The sequence below is a fragment of the Halichoerus grypus genome, chromosome 4 (assembly GCF_964656455.1).
Source record: "Halichoerus grypus chromosome 4, mHalGry1.hap1.1, whole genome shotgun sequence".
NCBI classification, from domain to species: Eukaryota; Metazoa; Chordata; class Mammalia; order Carnivora; family Phocidae; genus Halichoerus; species Halichoerus grypus.
In genome coordinates, this window is record NC_135715.1 from 71,387,652 (window position 1) to 71,411,064 (window position 23,413).

Genomic DNA, 23,413 nt, shown 5'->3' on the forward strand with positions numbered 1-23,413 from the left:
GGATTTTACCTTGGGATTCAAAGAAGCTGGAGACTGGAGTGGATCCCATAATACTCTCAGCATCCAACGCCTGGCCCAATAGGTAACCGCTGAACAGACAAATGATTTTGGCGTGCTGCCTGTGAAGGTATCCTTAAAAGCAGTTGACTAAATAAAGCAATGACTTTTTTAATTTTAAAGAAGAAAATCCTCAATTCCTAAAATGAGCACCTATGAATATATAGTTTCAAAACCTCCCCTGGGGATACTGCTCTGAACTATGGCAAAGGAAAGTTAAGACACAAGACACGTGGTGTACACATAATGAGAAAGTTGATAGATGCAGTTTTTAAGTTTTCATCAGCAAAGAATAACTGGTATTAAGTTTGAAGTTTCAAAGTCAAAACATTTAAAAGTTACTTAAACATCACACTGCTGGATGAGAAGACATACTATTTAATTGTCTTCCAAAATCTCCAAATTAAAGAATGACACAGAGATGATTATTTTTAAGAATTTGATTTGAAACAAAAAAGGAGGATGGGTTCACTTTATATTTTCTCAAAGAAGGCCTGCTGATTACAGCTTCTATTTCTAAAATTTTTGTACCATGACGTAGGAATATGAACATTATACTATTGTTGGACATGCAGTAAACCCTTCCCTTTTATTACAACTACCGTGACAAAGCTTCCTTCAATACCTTTTTGTGACCACTTCTCTTGAAAAAGGGCTTAATCGCTTCAATATTGAATTTGCAGATAATTGAGGGCAAATGTCTTTTATTTCTATTTGTTAAAAGCTCATAAATGTGTATATAAATATTTTAGGTCATACTCATGGTAGTAAAAGCAAAACCCATTAAAATAGTTACTCCTATAGGAAAAAAAGTACCCGGTAACTTTTAAAATATCAGTGTAATTTTCCTAGGTCAAAGTTCATAAACAGAACTGATAACGAAGATGTTCCCAAGTGACCTCCTTGTAATGAGTTTCATATCAAGCTATTTATTTTCCTTTACCTGGTCACACACTATACCTCAAGCTATCTATATAGCCGATGCCCATATGGGCAGAGAAGAGGCAATTTCAACCCTTTATTAAATCCCATTTCATGCATCTTGGAGAAATCCAAATGTATGTGAGAAAAAAACATCACAGAGACGAGATTTCTTGCCAACATACTTCTAGTAGTGAAATTAACAGCATCCCCCAACCTCTCTGTAAGCTCACAGGCAAATGTCAAAAGCAAAGAAAGGCTTTGTGTTGGAATTGTCGTACAGTTCTCACTTGCTCCTGCTCTATTCTCAGGTTCCTGGCTGTGAAATTTCCTTCCAGTGAAGACTTGAACACACCCTCCGACTCTGGGGCTGCTTCAGGTTTCACCTTTATGTTAGTCACCCCTATGTGATGCAAAGAAGTACAGCGAGTACAACAGTACTGGTGCTTTCTTCTCTGACCTAAGAATATAAATTACAAGGATGGAGGCTGTTTATAAAAAAGAGTGGGAAACTTTCAAAGTTAGCAGTTGGCCAAGAGAAGCATGTCTAGCTAATCTAAATTCCCACGGAATGCCTTAGGTTTCACAGGTACATTACAATGCATTAGGAATATTGCAAGGATTTCTTGGCAGTCTGGATTTCAAGATGTTTGAGCGGAGCCCTGCTGTTTCGGGAAAATGCAACAGCTGCATTTGAGACTGTAGGAATAAGAGAATTATGTAAGGCACTGCAGAGTAGGTGAGACCAAATGTTTCTGCGAACGGCACTCACACTTCAGCACACTGGAACCAGTAAGGGCAGCCTCGGGCTCGCCAACAAAGCGCACACACATGCGAGGGGAGAGAGACAGAGGTGGCTGGCTCAGGCTTTCTCTCTGCTCTTTCAAAGGAGGGTGGGGGGAGAGGAGGGGGGCAGGGAAGGCAAAGTACCGTCTTGTCCAGGCACTGAAGGCAGTTATAAGGCTTGCAGCAGCAGTGGCCCATCCCGGCAGGCTGGCTGGCAAGGGGCCCTCCTTCATTCAACGTGTCAGCGGGTAATTCCTAAGGCGAGGTAATGGCTCAGGCGAGAGGGGTGCGCCGCCGGGAGCTGTCACAACTTCCATGTGGTCCCCTCGGCTACCTTATTTCTCCTAATAACTTCAGGAATCCGGAGCCGGAGGAACGGGAGGAGGAGCGCCGCGCGGCCGCGTTAGGATCCTGCTGCGGGGAGGGGCAGGGCGGGAGCCACGGAGGGAGGGACAGACAGGCGGCAGGGAGGGTCACTTTGCCACGGGAATCCTCAGAGAGAGGCAAATCAATAGTCGCATAACAATCGAGCATTGCCCAGTGCCAGCTCCCTAGGAGGCGAGCAGCCCGCCCTGCCCGGGCGCCGCGGCCGCTCCCACCCTCCCCCGAGTGCGGATGCGCCTCTGCACGCCGCAGGCACGCCTGGGGAGGACGCAGGAAACACAAAAGAAGAGCCTGGGCTTCCAGGGGTACTCTGGGCTGAGCCCTACGGCAGGGGCCCGAGGGACTTGGCTCTGCTCAGATACTGGCTCTCTACGTTCCTGAGAAGTACAAATATCTACAGGCGTGAAGTATATGGTCTTTCCTCCACGTAACTCCTCCCCTGGGTACTGGTTGCTGCTGGGGACCACCAGTGGCTCATTTTCAAATTGGTGTGCCATGAACAAATTTGCCCTATTTGATGGTATCTTTGTAATTGAGATGTAATTGTGGAATCGCTTGCCGAGGCTGACAGGCAGAAACCATTCAAGTGGCTTAAGTAATTAAAATTGGGGTTTGGGGCAGATCTTTCTCCTGGGCATATTTGCATAAAAGCCTTAGCGGACTTGATCTTTCTAGGCAATTAGTAATTTTTCAAACAGTTAAAAATCAGAAAGAGACGGGGATGAAGGCAAAAGTTTTTTTTTTTTTCCCCAAAAGAGATGTGGTATTTAAAAATATACTTATGTAATCTTAAAAATAAAAGAGGCAGATGTTTACGAGGTTAACTTTGTATTTCCTGGTAACTCAAAGGAGAAATCCTGCAATGTACACCTGCATAAATATACAATTACATCTTTGCCCACTAAATTTGCCTAAGACTATAAGCAGACAATAGTTGTAAAAATTAGATAATTTTACTAACTTGAGATCTTCTAAGGAGGTTTTAATTAAGGAGCACAGGCTATTTCAATTTGCTTGGAGAGAGGACAAGGATATTTGGTGATCAAATACGAACAGACTGAAACGTGTGCCCTAAACTTGAAAAAATAAGCTCAAATCTTTCTTCAAAGCTAACCGGTAAACACTTGTTTATCAACCACATTCAAAAAACAAACAAACAAACAAAAAATACCTAACAGGTAACTTAGCCCAATTCTTCAGGAAGACAACATGGCTGTGCCTACCACAATTGTATGTATGTATGTATTTAAATTAAATTCCTATCAAAATTTTAAATGTACATTTATCCTACAATAATACTCATGTAAATATGCAAGGGTATATGCATAAGGATATTCCATTTAGCACTATTTGTAACAGCATAAAAATGGGAAACATCCTAGGTATCCAACACCTTTCCACTGTATGGAAACATTGTTGAGTGAGGAGATAAACTTTTATAAAACACAAAGCCAAACTACACACATAGACACATTTGTATATGTCCAGAAGAAAGCTTCTGGGAAAATGCACACTGTTCATATAAGAACATCCTACCCTTGGGGAATGGGAAATAGGAGTAAGGGAGCAAATTTCGACTTTTTTTACCCTCTTGCCAGCATGTGGAATTAAAAAAAATTAATTTATTAATTTTTTATTGTTTGAAAATAAAGTGTCCTGGTGGAACACAGCCCAGGCTCGAGAGCTATACCTGGGACTTTTGAAACCTTGGGAGAAGATCTTTATATTCCAAGAAGCAGTGCCTTGGTGCACCCATGTTCACAGGAGCCCAAAGGTGGGAACAACCCAAGTGTCCACTGACTGATGAATGGACAAGATGTGGTCTAGCCATACAGTGGAATATTATTCAGCCTTAAAAAGGAGGGACATTCTGACATGTACTTCTGCGTGGATGAAACTTGGGGACATTAAGTGAAGTAAGCCAGTCACAAAAAGACAAAGAGACTGTATGATTCCACTTACAGGAGGTACCCAGAGCAGTCAAATCCATGGAGACAGAAAGTAGAATTGTGGTTGCTAGGGACCAGGGGCGTATTTGCAAGATAAAAAGAATCCTAGAGGGACCCCCAGGTGGCTCAGTAGGTTGAGCGTCTGCCTTTGCTCAGGTCATGAGCTCAGGGCCCGGGATTGAGCCTCGCATCAGGCTCCCTGCTCTGCGGGGAAGCCTGCTTCTCCCTCTCCCACTCCCCCTGCTTGTGTTCCCTCTCTTGCATGCTTTCTCTCTGACAAATAAATAAATAAATAAAATCTTTAAAAAAAAAAAAAAGAATCCTAGAGATTGGTTGCACATAATGCGAATGTATGGAATGCCCCTGAACTCATGTCCACTTAAATGGTTAAATGGTGAATTTTATGTCATGTGTATTTTAACCACAATTATAAATTAAAAACAAAACAAAACAAAAACTGGTGGCTTGCATTCTACCTGGAGACAGACAGTCCTTGCACGAAAGGTATCTATCTGATCAAGACAAGGGAGAGCAAAGCCCCTGCTGTAGAAGGAGCCAGCAGGATGGGGGAGGTGCTAAGAAGAGCCACCCATAATGTACTTCTCCCCACAGTAATGTAAAGCATTCTTTCTTTGGCACAATTGTCTTTCTGCACCTTAGGAAACTTTCTTTCTCAATTAGAATGTAGATTGCACCTTACTAGAAAATTACTTCTTGTTCTTGGATGATGCATGGGTGTGCTTGTGCACCCAGTGGCCCACGGGAGAGTAGGGTGCCACACAGGAGGCTGTGCAAGAAAGCCAGGATTCCGATCCCCCCTCCCTTTTTTTTATTCAACAGCGTATTATTTTTAATATTTACTAGTAGGAGATATTTAAAACCACTCTACTTTTTAATTTGCATTTCTTTGGGAGAGTTACTTGTTTATCAGCAATCTGCATTTTCTCTTTTGTGAATTATCTATCTGTAGTCTTTGCCCGTTGGTATCCTAGGGCTTTTTAAGTTATTTCTGTCAAGCTGCCTGAATTTTCTTTTTTCTTCATTTCAGAGGTAGAATTTAGTGATCATCAGTTGCATATAACACCCAGGGCTCATTACATCAAGTGCCCTCCAGCTTCCCTTCTTGTGCAGAAGGCTGCAAGGGCACAGGACTGGGGGTGGCCCAGCCCATCCTATGCGGTGTTGCTGAGATCGCACATGTGGTAAGATCTCAATGCAAATAACCCAGATTTTGAGAGACGCACCCATGTCCTAGAGTTGTGCCATGTCTCTTTCCTTACAAGTTAAAAAGCTTGAAACCTACTCAAAAATAGAGGGATAAATACAAAGGACCTTCATATACCCATTTCTAGTTTCAACGGTGGTCAAGATTTTGGCACATTTGCCCCTTTTTTCCTTCTTCTTTTTTTTTTTTTAATGCATCCATCACCCAGATTCAGCAATTATGGAGATTTTATCACTTTATTTTCATGTGTCCCTTTGATTTTCTTTGTTAAAGTATTTTTTTAACATTTTTTAAGAGATTTATTTTTATTATTATTTTTAATTAGCATATAATGTATTATTTGTTTCAGGGGTACTGGTCTGTGATTCATCAGTCTTACACAATACACAGCGCTCACCATAGCGCATACCCTCCCCAGGGTCCATCACCCAGCCACCCCATCCCTCCCACCCCCCTCCACTCCAGTATTTTGAAGCAAAACCCTACACACTTTATTATGCATTGCTAAAAATTATGAACATTTTTATATAATCACAATGCCATTAAAACACCAAACAAACTGACAATATATCCTTGGCATCTAATGACTACTTTGTAACAAAATTTTTCCGGTTTCTCAAATTATTTTACAGTTGGTTTTCTTGAGTCAGGACTCGAAGTAGGTCCACATACTACGTTTGGTGTTGTCTCTTAGACCTCATTTGTCAACCTCAGTGCCCACCCCTCCCCTCCCTTTCTCCCCCGGCCATTGTCTTGCTCAGAAACTGGGTTGGCTGACTTACAGAATGTCCCACATTCTGGTTTTGCCTCTTTGCTTCCTTTGTAATGCCATTTCACTTGTTCCTACATCCCTGAAATGAAATGTTCTGGATGAGATGAAATGAAATGCGGCTGGATGAGATTGAGGTTTAATTTACTTGGGCAACAATACCTCAGCTGTGATGTTGTGCTATTACATCCCATCGGGAAGCACACAATGTCTGGCTGGCCCATTTTTAGTGAAGCTACAGTGAATCAGATGTAACAGCCTCACCTTCCCTTCTGTAAAGTTGCCCATCAACCTTGCCTCTGATGGTTTCATCTGTTAATGATTATTACCTGAAGCAATTATTTCACTGGGACTTACAATAGGATGTTCTGATTCCGTCATTCTTCTGCATTTATTAGCTGGAATTTTTACATAAGAAAAAATTTTTCATCATCGACTAGGGTGACTTCAGCTCCCTGCAATAAAGTTTATTACAGGAAAGATGGGATCAATGCTTAATCCTTTCAAGTGCCAATTTTCTGAAGGAAGACTTGCTGTTGCAATGGTACCCAATGAGGTTGTTTGCTTTCTCTCTCACTTTTTCAAAATATCATTATAAACATGCTTTTGTGTTAATACACACAATGTGTCTTAGTCAATTGCATTTATTATCCTTCTTAGATGCTCAGTTTATTTCATCCCTGGTCAATGAGAGCACCTTCTTGTTGGCCCCTGTGTTCTTTTGACATAACTCTACCTTTCTTGCCTTCTGTATCCTAGGCTCATCTTGGATATTTCCTGCTTCAGATCTGGGACCAGCCATCCCCTCCATGAGCCCTGGCTCCTTCTAGTTGGGAATGAGAATTAGATACCAAAATCCAGGGCCTGGATTTGTTTGTTGCCTTTTGAGGGCTACCTGGTAGGAGAGGGATTTCCCTTGCAGGAAGTGATCCCTCCTATAGACAAAACGTCCTTAGAAGAGGTCACTGAAGAAATCAGGATGGGGCCCTGGGCTGGGGCCAGGAAATAACAGCTCCTTCCCTTGGGGCCTCTAGAAGTGGAAAAACACTCAGTGAAACTCACTTTGAGGGAGATAAACTGGACGTATCACGTGGTGGCAAGCCCAGGGCTAGGGAGGGAGGTACCCTCCACCATAAAATTTTCTAAGGAGTCTCCAAAGTGCTTGAGTATCTGAAAAAAAGACTGAACTTCTTGAAGGCATACAGAATGTAAGTTTAGACTACTATAATTTGGCATAAAAGGAAGCTGTGACCTCATTGGCTGATGAAATCTGGGACATTTTGGTTCTCAATATTTTAAGAAGTTTGAGATGGTTTTAATTCTTTGCATATTTTCTTGCACTGGAATAGGAAGGAGCATTTAGAAAAGTTAGAAGGTCTGTTGGTATATATCTTCAGAGAAAACCTTATAAATGCTCTATTTGGAGCAATAATTAATTTTTAAATTTTATTTATTTTTATTTTTTATTTTTAACCCAAGATTTTTATTTAACTATATTGTTTCAATTTTTATAACAATCATATACTACCCTTAAAATGAAAAATAAATTTGAAAACTTTTGAAAAATATTGTTACTATATACTATTACAAAGCCCTATAAAAACTGGGAAAATGTTTGTTTTTCATTTATTTTTATAGCTTTTAAAGTTTGACTTAAAAATTTTTTTTTCCTCTCTTTCTCTCTCTTTTTTTTTTTTTTTTACTAATAATGAATCTTCACTGATCATTAACAGTTGCCAGGCACTGTGATTAGGGCTTGCATTCAGCCACTCCTGTAACCCTCACAAAACAATGTGAGATAAGCCCGGTTACCATCTGCATTTTGCAGACAAGAAAACGGAGGCTCAAAGATTGCACAACCTAACCTGTCAGGTGAACATAAAGCTATGAAATGATAGAGTGGGGTCTTCAACCCAGATCTGACTCCAAAGCTTCTGTCCTCAGCCCACTGTGTTTTACTCATTGCATTGCACTTGTTGAGTGCAATGCAATTTTTTTATCTGCAAGCCCTACACAATTGCCAGTTTGTGTTATGTTTTAATCTAGATAAGGGATCTGAGCATATGAAATATAAAAGGAAATTCAAACACATTTATGAAATAAATATTTTCAGAACTTGGAACAAGAGCCTCTACTGTAGTTTTTTTTTTTTTTAACATACATTTACAAACCAAGGCGCAAATAACTTTAAACTGACATAGCAGAAACCATGTGCATAAGTCAGTGTTAAAATGTTCAATTTTATTATTTCTGTTTGTGTTCCTTAAAGTTGGACTTCCTTACCCAACCTCCACCCACAATCACCCCTGTCAGGCTCAAGTCTCCTGCTCAGACTTGACTCCCCTGTCCTGGTCCGGCCACCTCCCCTCCTCTGCCTGATCCTCCCATTTAGAGGGAATTTTCTCCCTGTCTGTGACATCCTGTCATTCTGTATACTTGCTCTTGCTAATGACATTCCGCTTCATGTGATAATCCTTCCCCCAAATATCACGGCCCCCTTGCTGTGCTTCACTTGTGTTCACACCCACAACACTAGCAATCTGCCTGGACAAGAGGTCCCAGAGACATTCCCTGGGTGATGCGGGATGGGACCTCGAAGGAGTCAAACCAGATAAAGGTGGCTTCCTGGCAGAGGTGTTTTGGTGTTTTGTGCAGTTTGTAAGCCATGGGGCCATTTGCAGGAGGTCGATGAGATAAAAAATGTATCACAGTCTCACTGTTTATTTCAAAAGAAAACCATGAAAAATGCTCATGAAAGAGCCTCTTACAGATTGTCAGGGCAACCATCTGTTTATTTTGGTTCCACTGTCTATGCCCCTCCTTTTCCCATGCATCTAAAATACGAGCTGGAGCTCTCACACTGGATTATAGCAAAGGGAATCGCCAGGAAAATATGCGTAGCTCTTACCAAACACAATCCATCTAGAGATTTAATGCGGTGAGACTGGGCTGAAAAGGGAAAATACAAAACAGAAATCTTGAACTGGAAATGATAGGGGCTTACGATCATCTGCATACAGACAATAGATGCTCTGAAACACCTTTGATGTAATACCCAGGATTTAGAATATTAAAGGAATAATAATAAAAAAGAGACAAATGACATATATACTGTTCTGTTCTTAGAGACCTGTAAAAAGAGAGCCATAAAAATGGCATTTCCCAGTAATACCCAAGTAGGAAGGTTGCTACTTATGTAGGACAATCTTTTTTCCCAGTCTGTTAGTTTTGGGCAGTAACCTTATTATTTTTTTTCTGTTAAGTCAGTGAGCAGGTTGACTACAAGAGAGGCATCCTCCTTAAGTTTCTGCATTATATCCAGAAGAAGTGACAAGTCTCTTAAGAGCAGTGAAATTCAAATTACTAGCTGGATCTTTACTAGGTTGGACATGATTGGATAACTGATGGGTAGAATCAGATACAGAGATGGGAAGTAGTTGGCAAAGCCCCAACGTGCATCTGTTTATCTGACCCATATTAGATGAGAAGGTTGATCCCAGTGGACATAGAGCTGAACCAACAATGTAGCTGCCATTATAAAAAAAGGATGAAAGAATACGGACACTGGAGTGGTATCTGTGACCGATCTAGTATCCATTCCACTGCCCTAATCCTCCTTATTCTACTGTGGGGAAGCAGCAATCTCCCCAAGAACAGAGTGGGACCACTGCAGGAAGGGGAGTAATGTGTCACTGATTTCAGCATATGGCTTCTTACCTTTGGTTAAGACTGGTGTCCCAGCTCTCAACCAGGTTAAGGTGCTTAGAGAAACCTCGATTCTTCCTTTGTAGCATTTCTAATCAAGGCAATTACATAGTTATCCCATCTGTTAAATATCTGTCTTCCTAGTAGGTCACGAGCTTCAGGAGAGCAGTGACCGCATCTGCCTGTAAAGATGCAACTGTATCCTTATCACTTAGCACAGTGCCAGAGACACAGTAAGTACACTAAATGTTGAATAAATACATTAAAGGTTGAGTGGATCTACCCTAGTTAAGTTGAAGAACTTCAGGATACAGAGACCCTGCTAATATGCAACAATACTGTTGCTCTAACATCTGCAGGGTATTTAAAACCTTTGAAGAACGGTAATCCTCAGGCCCAATGGCGCAGACATTGTCCAGCAAAGATGGAGAAACTGCTCTGGCATACACTTGAACTTTTCTTTTGCTTTGGAGCTCGGAGGAAGTACAAGATTTTAAGGGTGCTGCTTTCCATTATTCTCTTTATAATATAAGAGTGGAAGAAAGCTGATTGTCACAACCACTTTACCATTTTCCCTCTCTTTTTTCCATTGATGATAAGACCCTGGCCATTTATCTGTGGGTTTATCACTAGATAACATTGTTAGCAATGCTCACTCTAGATTGCCTCATGGGCTCAAACCAATGATTCCACATAGCTTTTATTCTGCACCACATACCCAGATTTCCAAATATGCTAGTTGTGGGATACCTACCATTTCCTTCCCACTTCAGGGAAGGAAATGGTAGGTGTCCCACAACTAGTGATTACATCTGATCTTTACAAAGAGCCTACACTTACAGTGAAGGCGGCCACAGTTCTTTGCAAATAATGTAATGAACCATAATCTCACATATAATCCAGTGGCAAATCTTGTTTGCTCTACCTTGAAAATAGATTAAAAATCTGACCACCTCCTACTCCTCTGCTGTACGTATCCTGGTTCAAGCTGCCATCATATTTCACTTGGATCATGGCAATAGCCTCCCAGTAGGTGTTCCTGTACCTACCGTTGCCCCTACGTCCAGTCTATTCTTAACATAGGAGTGAAAGTCAGAGTATGTCTCTTTCCTATCCTCTATCCTCCAGGGTCTTCTCTTCTCACTCAGAATGAAAGCCAAAGTCTTTTCCAGGCCCTTCATGAATTGGCCTTCTCTTACCTCTCTGATCTCACTATCTAGCCCTCTCTCTATCAGCACACTCCAGCCATGCTGGCCTTCTTGCTGTACCAGCAACATGTCAAGTATTTTCCCATGCTGGGCATCTTATTCCCATTGATCCTTATGCCTGGAAAACCCTTTTCCCAGATGCCTTACCTTGTTCCCTAACCACTGTCACCTTGTCCATAAGCCCTGTTGGTAAGCCCTATGTACATTTACAACACACCTTCATCTACTCCAGTACTCCCTACACCTTTTTCTCCTGATTTTTTTCTTCTCTGTGGCACTTACCACAACACGTTTATTTGTTTGTTGTTTATCTCCTTCTACCAGAACGCACTCCCAGTTAGGATGGGATTTTGACATTCTGTCACTGTCGCATTCACCACTTTGAATGGTACCTACGAGGACTACTACTGAATAAATATTTATTGGGTTAATAAATAAATGAATGAAGGCTGAAAACTGACTCAAGTCAAAGAGAGAAAAGGTCAAAGGTACAAATAAATGTCTTTAGGAAAAGGGAGGAGGCACATTTTACTGATATGGTAGAGATAGAAAAAAGAGAAAGAAGAAAGACAACAGAATCTACCTATGTCCATATCTCCAAATATTTCTTCAAAATTGACAAGACAGAACAAGAAGGAAAAAATAGAATACATAAAGACCACATTCTTAGCATAATTTAAGAATACAGAATGCCTAGATCCAAGTGTGGTCTAACAAGAAGAAACTTGAAGGTATGCGTGATCTCAAGTGGTAGTGTTTGCAGTGAAGAGCTGCTGGGGAAGAAGAAAGGCACAAACAAAAGGAGAAATACCCTATGGAAATTAGGTGGTGAAGGGGAAAAGAAATTTAGGGGGAAATTTAGGGCTCTGCAAGATAAAGAGCATTCAAAAATCAAAGGACACAAGTCTGTCTCCACTCACTCCCCCAAAACCATTCAAGAATCCGTACTTTGCTACACTGATGGAAGAGGGCATTAACCAGGCATTTTGAAAAGCAGCCCAATACTACAAAAATAAACAGAAAGCAATGAATAAGCAAATACAGAGTTTCAAATAATTTTAAGATCCAACCTATCTCCACTGATTTAATTTGCCTCTAAGAAAACAACCATGAAGCAGAAGAAAACTATAAAAGAACACTCAAAACGGAATTCAATATACAAAAAAATAGCATTTGGAGATATGAAAGAAAAGATTTTGAATGAGAAATACATGCACTAAGAACAGAAATGGACAAAGATCAGGAAATAATAAAAAGAGAGTTAGTAATTTCAAAATGGAAGAAAAGATAATTATCTCAGAAATTAAGATTAAATTACAAGGTGCCCAAGATAAATTAAAATGAAAATTTAATAAGAAATATTTTGAAAAGTAGAAAAACAACTAAGAAAATAAAAACGAGAAAAGAAGTAAAATGGGTCATAGAGAAAATATTGAAATGGAAAACAGATAATACAGATTTAAGACTCACAGAATGAGACTCCTTGAAGAGAAAAAACAAAACAATGGAGCAGGTCTAATACCTAAACACTACAGTGTAAGAAAACTTTCCAGAGAATTGAATCTTCATATTGAAAGGGCCCACTGGGTCGTGGGAAAACTAACCCAGATTTAGCAATTCTAAGATGTATCCTATTAAACCAATTAGAATTTAGAGATTAAAAAAAAAAAAAATCAAGACCTCTAGGTAAAAAGGGCAAATTAGCTATTAGATATTAGATATTCAACATATTTTCAAAGCAAGACAACAATGGAACAGCATTTAGAAATAAATAAACAAGGATGCCTGGGTGGATCAGTTGGTTAAATGCCCAACTCTTGATTTCGGTTTAGGTCATGATTTAAATGTTTTTTTTTTTTTTTTATTTATTCATGAGAGTCAGAGAGAGAGAGAGAGAGAGGCAGAGGCAGAGGGAGAAGCAAGCTCCCCGCCTAGCAGGGAGCCCGATGCGGGACTCGATCCCGGGACCCCGGGATCATGACCTGAGCCGAAGGCAGACGCTTAACCATCTGAGCCACCCAGGCGCCCAGGTTTAGGTCATGATTTAAGGGTTGTGAGATCCAGCCCCACGTAGGGCTCCACACTGGGCTTGGAGCCTGCTTAAGACTCTCTCTCTCTCTCTCTCCCTCTCTCTCTGCACCCCCTCCCCACCGGCTCACACGTTCCTGTGCCCGTGCATGCTCTCCCTCTATCTCAAAAATTAGAAATAAATAAATACATAAGGAATAAATAAACACAAAACAACTTAATTTTTAAAAAATGTGAAACAAGGATTTTCTAAAAAGTCAAGCTGTCCAAGTATCAAGGCTATAGGAAAAGTTGGAAAGACACAGGACATGAATCTTTCTTTAGGAATAGCCTAGAGCCTAGAGTATGAGTTTCATTGGACTAAGAAGTGACTGGAAAACTTTCAGCCAAAGAACTGATGTGAGCATTTATAAAGAGGGTTGTAGCTCTAAGCCAAAAACAAATGTGAGAACAAGGTGGAAGAGTGATGTACAAATGCTATACATCATAACAAACAGAAATAATACAACTAAAAACTGGTAAGGGGTGGAAGAGAGAATAAAGAAAGTAAAATAAGCTCATTGGTTGTCATGTAGACAATAGGTGGGAATTAAGGGTCTAGTTTTAAATGGCAAATCAGATGGTCAAAGGTTAACTAAGAAAACAAGGGACTATGGACATTCAAAATGGTGTAAGTACAAAGGTAACAACGAGAACAAAAATAAAATGATCCTAAATTCTATTCTTTAAAATTAAAGAACCGTAGGGGCACCTGGGTGGCTCAATTGGTTAAGTGTCAGACTCTTGGCTTCAGCTCAGGTAATAATCTTGGGGTCATGGCATGGGGCCCTGAATTGGGCTCCATGCTCAGCACAGAGTCTGCTTGAGATTCTCTCTCCCTCTCCCACCTTCTTCCCACCACCCACTCACATGGTTGTATGCGTTCTCTCTCTCAAATAAATAAATAAATATCTTTAAAAAAAATTAGAGAAGTAACAACATGAATGGACCTTGAGGGTGTTACGTTAAATGAACTAAGTCGGACAGAAAAGACAAATATTGTATGATTTCACTTATATGTGGAATCTATAAAACAAAACAAAACAGAAACAGACTCAGAGATACAGGAAACAAATTGGTGGTTACCAGAGGGTGGAGGAGTTGGGTGTGGGCAAAATAGGTGAAGGGGATTAAGAGGTACAAACTTCCACTTATAAAATAAATAATTTATGGGGATGCAATGTACAGCATATGGGATATAGTCAATAATATTATAATAACTTTGTATGGTTATAGACGGCATCTAAACTAATTGTGGAGGCCATAAATTAAAGAGCAAAGAACACACATCTTTAGAAAAAGAAACAGAAAATATAACATAATACATGCAATTATAAAACACTGTGATAGAAATGAGATCTAATATATCAGCTACATTGATAATTAAAAGCAAAAAGATCCTCAATTTTGCTTACAATGTAAGACCCAATTATATGCTATATCCACCAAATATATAAAACAAAATGATTCAGAAGAGCAAAATATAAGTGGATAGATAAAGGTATTCCAGGAAAATGGACACAATAAGAAAGCAGTAGTAGCAATCCTGATGTCCAACAAATAAGAATTCAAGCCTAAAAGTGTTAAACACAACAAAGAAGGGTACCTTTTATTGCTGAAAACCAAGTATGCGGTGAAGATATAATACTTATGAATATCTATGCTCCAAAGAACACAACACCAAGATTTATGTAGGAGATTTACCACTCTTAGTTCAAGACAGATTAAGTGGACAAACAAAACAAAACAAAACATAATCAGTTAGGTAGGTCTTATATATTGCACTTTATAGTTTGATGATATAAGTAAACATACCTTTTTATCAAGGGCTTTTGAACCATTCATAAAAACTGATCACAAAGAAAATGTTGGTAGGTTCCACGAATTAAAAATATTACAAACAAAACTCTCTGATCACAATGCAGTAGAAGTAGGAACTCCTAACCAATGAAATAAAAATAGAAATCATTAACCAAAACTAAAAACAAAAAGGTCATCCAACTGAAAAATTTAAAAAGCCTCCTATGTGACAACTCTTAGATAATAGTAACAACACAAAGTGAAATCAAAGAGTTTTTTTTTTAACCACAAAAAACAAAAACACTAACATATGGGATACATTTAAAGCAGTTTTTGGAGAAAAACTCATAGCAGGAAATGCTTTCATAAGTAAAAAATAAAAGGGTGTAAATAAAAGGATGAATAAATACTTAGCTGAAAAAAACTAGCAAACAACAACAAAGTAGACCAAAAGAAAGAACAAGAAGGAAATAATAAAGGCAAAAGTAGAAATTAATGAAATAGAAAATAGGAAATGAGTAGACTTAATTGAAAAATGTGAACAAAATAGCAAATCACTAGCTAACTTGAACAATAAAAATAGGGGGGAAACACAAATAAAATAAATAAAGAGTGAATGGAAAAAAGAATTAAAAGTCATAAGAGGCTTTGCTACAGACCTCTATACAAATACATTTGCAATCTTACATTAAATTTATAATTTTCTGGGGTGCCTGGGTGGCTCAGTTGTTAAGTGTCTGTCTTCGGCTCAGGTCATGATCCCAGGGTCCTGGGCTCAAGCCTCACATCAGGCTCCCTGCTCAGCGGGAAGCCTGCTTCTCCCTCTCCCACTCCCCCTGCTTGTGTTCCCTCTCTCACTGTCTCTCTCTATCAAATAATTAATAAAATCTTAAAAAAAAACCTATAATTTTCTTTTTTTAAGATTTTATTTATTTCTCAGAGAGAGAAAGAGAGCACAAGCAGGGGGAGGGGAAGAGGCAGAGGGAGAAGCAGGCTCCCCGCAGAGGAAGGAGCCCAATGTAGGACTTGATCCCAGGACTCTGGGATCATGACCTGAGCCAAAGGCAGATGCTTAAATGACTGAGCCATCCAGGCATCCCTAAATCTATACTTTTCTAAAGAAACTTAGGTTACCAGAATTGAGCTTATCAGAGAGAGAGAAAAGATTTAAATGGACCAAATTTCCACAGAAGATACAGAGACAATTATTAAAGAAGTGCCACACACAAAGAAGCATCAAGCCCCTGGTCTTCTACCAAACCTTCAACAATCAGATAGTTCTAGTGTTCTATATATTGCTCTAGAACATTGAAGATTATGGCAGGCAGAATATTGCCTCTCTTCCCCCAAAAGATGTATTTAAATCCCTAAGACCTATGACTATGTCAATATACATGGCAGAGGAATTAAGGTTGCAGGTAGAATTAAGATTGCTAATCAGCGGACCTTGAAGTAGGGAGATTATCCTGGATAATCCAGAAGAGCCAATGCAATTAAAAGAGTCCTTAAATGTGGAAGAGGGAGGCAGGACAGTCAGCATCAGAGAGATGTGATGAGAGAGAAACTAGATCCTGTTGGCTTTGAAAATGGAAGGAAGCCATGAACCAAGGAACATGAGTGGTCTCCAGAAGCAGGCAAAGGCAACAAAATGGATTTTCCCTGAGAGCCTCCAGAAATGAATGCAGCCTGCCAATATCTCGGTTTTAGGTCAGTGAGACCCACTTTGGACTTCTGACCTCTGGAACTGGTAGATAATAAATTTATATTGTTTTAAACCATGAAGTTTGTGGTGATTTGTTACAGGAGTAAATAGCAAACTAGTACAAAATACTAATACAAAAATAAGGAAAACTTCCTCATTCTTTTAATAAATTGAGTATAACCTAATTTTGATACCTAAACCTGATGAAGACTCTCCCAAAAAAATGGAAGAAACTGCAGACCACTATCACTTATGAATATTGATACAAAAGGATTAGCTAAATTATTTATAAACAGGATCCAATGCCACATAAAGAAAATAAGATAACCATGACTAGTTGGAATTTATTCTAATAATTTAAAGGTTTTTTTAATATTAATAAATCTATATTGATAGATCTAGGGCAAAAATATGATTATCTCCATAGATGCTCAAAAAGCCTTTCACAGGGGCACCGGGATGGCTCAGTTGGTTAAGTGTCCAATTCTTGATTTCAGCTCAGGTCATGACCTCAGGGTCATGAGATTGAGCCCTGTGTTGGGCTCCACACTCAGCATGGAGTCTGCTTGAGATTCTCTCTCTCCCTCTGTCTCTGACCCTCCCCTGCTCTCTCTCTCTCAATAAAATCTAAAAAATAAAAAAAAAGCCTTTGACAAAAATCTAATACCCATTCCAGGTAACAGCACTGAAGAAAATAAGAATTGAAGGACATTTTCTTAACATGATAAAACACCTTAATGTGATAAAAAAAAAAAATTAGTCCTAAAGCCATTATTTTACTTAAATGTAGAAATGCTAGGCGGATTTCCATATAAATCAGGAAAAAGGCAAGAATATGCACTACTTCCACTACTATTCAACACTGTACTAGTGATATTAGTCAATGCAATTAGAGAAGAGAAATTAATCAGAGGCAAAGATTTGGTAAAGAGGTAAAACTGTCTGTCTTTACACCATACAACAGTATAACTGGAAAGCTCTAGAAAACCAATGGTCAATGATAAAACTGCCTCAAACAGTACAAGCATTCAGTAAGGGAGCAAAATATAAAATTAACAGACAAGTCCATATAACTTTCATATAAACAAGTGGTATCTAGAGAAAATATGGAAGAGAAACCCCAATTTACATTAGCAACAAAGAAGATTGAATACATAGGAATAAAGTTATCAAAAAATATATAAAACTCATATGAAGAAAACTTAAAATTACTCTGGAAAGACATAAAAATAGACAAATGAAAAGCATCTCACATGATTGAAAGGGTGCTTCAGCATCATAAAGATGTCAGTTCTCAGTTAATTGAAGCAATCCTATTAAAAATACCAATAAGCCTTTGTTTTATGAACTTAGACACATCGATACTAAAGATTATGTGGCAAAACAAACATGCAAGAATACCCAGGAAAATACTAAAAAGGAAAATCTATGCCAGGGGACTAGACTTATCAGACATTAAAACATACTACAAAGCTTTTATAATTAAAAAGTGTGGCACAGGCCTATGAATAGACCATAGATCATAGAGCAGTAGAACAGAATAGGAAGCCCAGAAGTAGAACTAAGGATGGATGGAAATTTAGTATACAATAAAGATGGCATCTCAAATCATTGGGACCAAGATGGACTTTTAATAAAAGAGGCTGGGTAGCCATTTGGAAAAAGATACAATTAGATCTATACCTCATGTCATACGCAAGAATAAACCTCAAATGCATCAGGGGTCTAAATTTAAAAGAAAAACCAACCACACAAGTTCTGAAAAAAAATGAATGGATTTGACTGTAACAGTAGTGTGGGAAAGACTCTCTAACTATGACTAAAAATACAGAGGCAATAAAAAGTTTGACTGTATAAATTTTTTGTAAGTCTGAATGGTAAAAACTACCATAGACATAGTCAAAAAACAACTATCAAACCAGGAGAAAACATTTGTGCATGTGTCACAGATAAAAGGTGATATCCCTAGTATGTAACAACTCTTTGAAAATGCAGAATCAAGGATCAAAAACCCAATAGAAAAATGGGAAATCAACAATTTACAAAAAATATAAAAATAGCCCTTAAACATATGAAAATTGTCCAAAATTTCTTATAAGTAAAGAAATGAAAACTAAAACAACATTGAGATACCATTTTTTTACCCATTGGATTGCTAAAATGAAAAAAATATGACAATATATTTGACTGGCAAAACTTTGGGAAATACTCTCCTATGTTGCTGGTGGGAATGCAAACTGGTACAAATCTCTTGTAGGAGGATAAATCTAACAAAACTATGTATGTTCTCATTTTTTGATCTAGAAATTGCACATCTGGGATTTTACTTTGAAGATACATTTCTAACAACACACAACCTTGTTCATTACAGCATTGTTTGTAGCTGAAAAATATTAAAGAACAACCTAAATGCCCATTTATACTGGATATCTAAATCATGCTATAGTCATACAGTGGAATTCCATACAGCAGAGAAAACAGAGGAGTAAGATAACATGAATCAGCATGGAAACATCTAAAAAATGTAAGTTTGTGTTAGGATGATATATACAGTACGATGTTTATATGATTAAAAACATGCAAAAAGCAATGTTACATATTGTTTATGTTATAAATATTTATGTGGTAAAAATATAAAAACCTTTTTGGAGTTGTAATACCAGCCTTCAAGATGGACCCAATGATTCCCCCTTCTGATATTCATAGCATTGTGGAGTCCTGTCCCACACTGGATTAGGGCTGGTCTCTGTCATCAATAGTATATGGCAGAAATGATGGTAAGTCACCTCCAAATTAGGTTGTAAAAAACTGTGGCTTCCATCTTTAGCATCCCATTTTCAATTTCTCTCTGATTTGTTGCTGGAGGGGGAAGCAAGTTGCCATGTTGTGAGCAGCCCCAGGGAAATGCCCACACGGTGAGGACTGAAGTCTCCCACCAGCGAGGAACTGAGGTCTGCCAACATGTGAATGAGCGTGAGGAGTATTCTTAGCCCCAAACAGTGAGAAGTTTCAGACAACAGCTTGACAGCATCCTCATAAGAGAGTCTGAGCCAGAACCACCAGCCTCGACCAGCTAAGTCTCTCCTGGACACCTGACCCATAGGAACTGTGTCAAGTAATAAATGTTTGTTGTTTTAAGCAGCTATGTTTTGTGGTAATTTTTATGCAGCCGTAGCTAACAAAGACTTGAGAGGGATGGTCATGAGATCATGGAGTGGTACAAAGTGGTCTTCACTTTTATCTGAAATATTTTATTTATTTATTATTTATTTTTTTTAAAGATTTTATTTATTTGTCAGAGAGAGAGCATGCGCGCACACAAGCAGGGGAGTGGCAGGTAGAGGGAGAAGCAGGCTCCCTGTGGAGCAAGGAGCCCAATGTGGGACTTGATCCCAGGACCCTGGGATCATGACCTGAGCCGAAGGCAGACGCTTAACCAACTGAGCAGCCAGGGGTCCCTGAAATATTTTATTTTTAAAATAAAATATCAAAAGCAAATATGGCAAGATGTTAAGGCTTATCAAACTTAGATAACTAGCAAGTAGTTGTCATTATGTAATTTTTTGCACTCATCTGAATGTTTAGAACATTTCACGTGCAGAAAAACAGTGCTTTTCAAGGTTGCTCCTTACTGGCAGCAAGACATCCTCCACCGCCGTGCAAACCTGCGGTGGGGGATCATTCTGCTCTCTTGTAACTAAATGTGCCAACTCTTTTCTGAAAGCTTTTATAAGCCACTTACACTTTGCAGGATTAAAATACAGAACTTTAGAAGCTAACATTTTTGGGTGGGTTGTGCTATGTAATTTGGGTTTCTGTTAGGACATATGAGAAACAATATTTAACCGGACATTTTTATATAAAAATTGTGATGCTGGGGTCCCTGGGTGGCGCAGTCATTGGGCATCTGACTCTTGGTTTTGACTTCGGTCCTAATCTCAGGGTCATGGGATGAAGCCCCGGGAGGGGGCTTGTTCCTCTCCCTCCCACTTTGCTCCTCCCCCCCCTTTAAAATAAATAAAATCTCTAAAAAATTGTGATGCTTATAAACTTTCTAAAAGCCCTCATATTTGGATAATAAATACATCAAGAACAGGTTGTCAATACGATTTAAAGCTGAAAAATTGTATATGGGTTCTGGTAAAATTATTTAATTAAGAAGCAAATCAAAATGCTTAAGCCATAGCTACTTAACATGGTTATAAAGTGATTATTCAAATGAAATTAATTAGTCACAAATTCCCCCAAGAACATTAAATTACTCCCCAGTGTCAGAAAAACTGGCAATTTTACTCTTTCATTAAATATATGCTGGGTTATTTTCTTCTCCTGGAAATATGGGAAGCAATCAAATACTTACTGGTCAGTTTATACAGAAAGATCAGAAGCCCTTTAGTTCCACAACCAATTTAGGAATGGTGAACAAGAAGAAAAACTTCTTGAGGCTATTTAATAACTATACGCAAAATTTTTTTTAAAAAAGGAAAAAAAAAATACCCTGTCATTACTGAGCTTGTCTTCAGTGGCCCCTCATTTGGAGTCAAGTAAGGATTCCAGGAGAATGGGCTTTCAGGAAGGCAGAAGGAAACCGGGCCTCCCTGTTTATTAGAAGTTTAGCTTAAAACACAATTTTGAGCATATCTGCTTTTGGTCATTGCCCAGCTATTTTTCCTTGCCTTCTACTTTGTCATGAGGACAAGCACTAAGGGGAAGAGGAGAAAGCACATCTTGTCTCTACCCAATCTTTATCCTTTCTTCATTCTGTTTGTAACCTAGGTCTACACTCTAGAAGCAGTTCTGGAAGGCTGAGATGACATGGGGCTGACCCAGGCATTAGTGAAGGATTGAATCTCCCAGTTAGGTGGCCTCAGTCTGGGGAAAATAAGCCACGAAAGCCTCCCGTGGCTCTAAGGGCAATGTTCAAACGGTATCTCAGTGGAAAGAAATAAGCTTGAATCTCAAGTCAAGGAGCTTGCCCTTTATTTTGGTGACCCTCTGACCCTGGAGAGCTGCTAGAACATTTTTAATAGGGAAGGGATGTAAGACTGGCGTTTTAGGTAGCTCCCTCTGTGAAGCAATCAAAACTGCAGACAGTTGATATACTAGACAGAGCATGGATGGAATGTCCTGGAAAGATAAATATAGATGTAAGAATATATATTTATGAGAAAAAATTGGACAGGAATAAGGCAAGTAGGGTATATGCAAACCCAGTTATATATATGACATATAATGTATAATTTTATACAGTAAAAAAATACAGTTTTATGTAAAGAGATTTATTATGAGGAATTGGTTAATGCAAGCATGCCGGCTGAAATGTCCCATGATCAGCTGTTTGCTAGCTGGAGACTCGAGAGAGCTGATGCTCTGGTTCCCATCTGAGCCTGGAGGCCAGTGTTTCCACTGAGTCCAAGGGTGGGGGTGGGGGGGCGGTGGACAATGTCCCAGCTGAAGGCAGTTAGGCAGAAGGAATCCTCTCTTACTCGGCCTTTTTTGAGTAAAAGGCTGTTTTGGACCAACTGATTGAGACAAGGAAAGGGCATTCTGCTTTAGGCAGTCAACTGCTTCAAATGTTAACCTCATCCAGAAACATCCTCACACATACACCAGAATAATGTTTGAGCAAATATTTGGGCACTCCATGGCCTAGTCAGGTTGACACATAAAACGAACCATACAGAGGGTTTTGATGACTTTGGTGCCAAAATGAAACAGAATAAACAAGGTTAGGAGAAGGGGGCAGGAAATTGACGAGCACTGTCTGGGATCCGCTGAATCCATGTTCCTGGCAACAGGTGGAAACCACACGCGAGAAAGTGGATGTACAAACTGGGGTGCCCAGGGCTAGAGTTTGGGGAGCCTTTAGCACACACATGCAGTCACCGGGACAGGATTATCCAGGGATGGGTTGAGAAAGAGGAAACCAGTTAAAAAAGAGAGTGACAGAAATGGTAGAAAACAAGGAAAATCAGAAGAATGTTGTATCAGAGGCTAAGGAAGTAGAGTTTCCACAATTCAGGGGTGACCACAGTTGTCAGCAAAGAGATTCAAGTTAGGGATTGAAAAATATCTTTCAGTTCTGGCAATCAGGCTCTCGCTGGGGAGGTCCTCCCTCAGTGAAAGCAGCACCCACAGGGGGGACGTGGAGTGCGGGCGCTGTATTTTAGGTCAGGGAGTGTGTTTGGAGCATGAGAGCGGTTGGGAAGGAAGAAGCTAAAGAAATAAGTGAGCAGAGATGGTGAATGGAGCAGGGCCCCAAAGCAGTGGCCGTGGACTCTGATCAAGACAACAGGCATGCATGTGGGGCCAAGGGGCAGGGGGAGAGGAATTTAATTAGAATCACAGGAGGGTGCTACTCATCCGCTGAGACTGGTGAGAAACAAACAAGAGTTCATAGAGTTGTGTATAATTTTGTAGGGAAGCAGGGGTGTGAGAAATTGGGGGAGATCATGCTTAATGGTCTTATTCTTCATGAGGAGGCAGAAGGCAAGGTTCTCTGCTGAGAGAGAGGTGGGCCTTTCATTTAAGAGGGTGGGTAGAGGACATGCCTCTAACTCGCCTCCATCCCTCCTAAAGTTCAGGTTTAAGTTTGTAAGCATTTATTGGAAGGAAATACAGAGAAATGAGAAAATAGTTTCACAGACCAACTTTCCAGAGGACTGGAATATATAGAAGACTAAACAGCTCTGAATGGCTCAATAATATAAATTATTCAAGAGGTTGTCCTGGCGATCTTATCATCCCTCACTAACAGGTGTTCCTTGCTTCCTCCTCTTGCAACTGTGCCATATGCATGATTCAGCATTTTCCTACACTTTCTATTTGTTTTTTTGCAAC

General features: G+C 39.4%; 1 protein-coding gene across 12 annotated transcripts in view; it reads right to left on the reverse strand.

Moving 5' to 3' along the window:
* Positions 1 to 23,413, reverse strand: part of MTUS2 (microtubule associated scaffold protein 2) — a 584,469-nt gene that overhangs the window by 69,438 nt on the left and 491,618 nt on the right. The window contains exon 1 of one of the 12 annotated variants that reach the window (XM_036080415.2): positions 1,909 to 2,340. The exons of the other annotated variants lie outside the window; for them this stretch is intronic. Coding sequence (XP_035936308.1) covers positions 1,909 to 1,962 — 54 coding nt within the window. The 5' untranslated portion in view covers positions 1,963 to 2,340. Of the gene's footprint in view, positions 1 to 1,908; positions 2,341 to 23,413 lie in introns of those variants that run through there. 12 annotated transcript variants of the gene reach the window in all.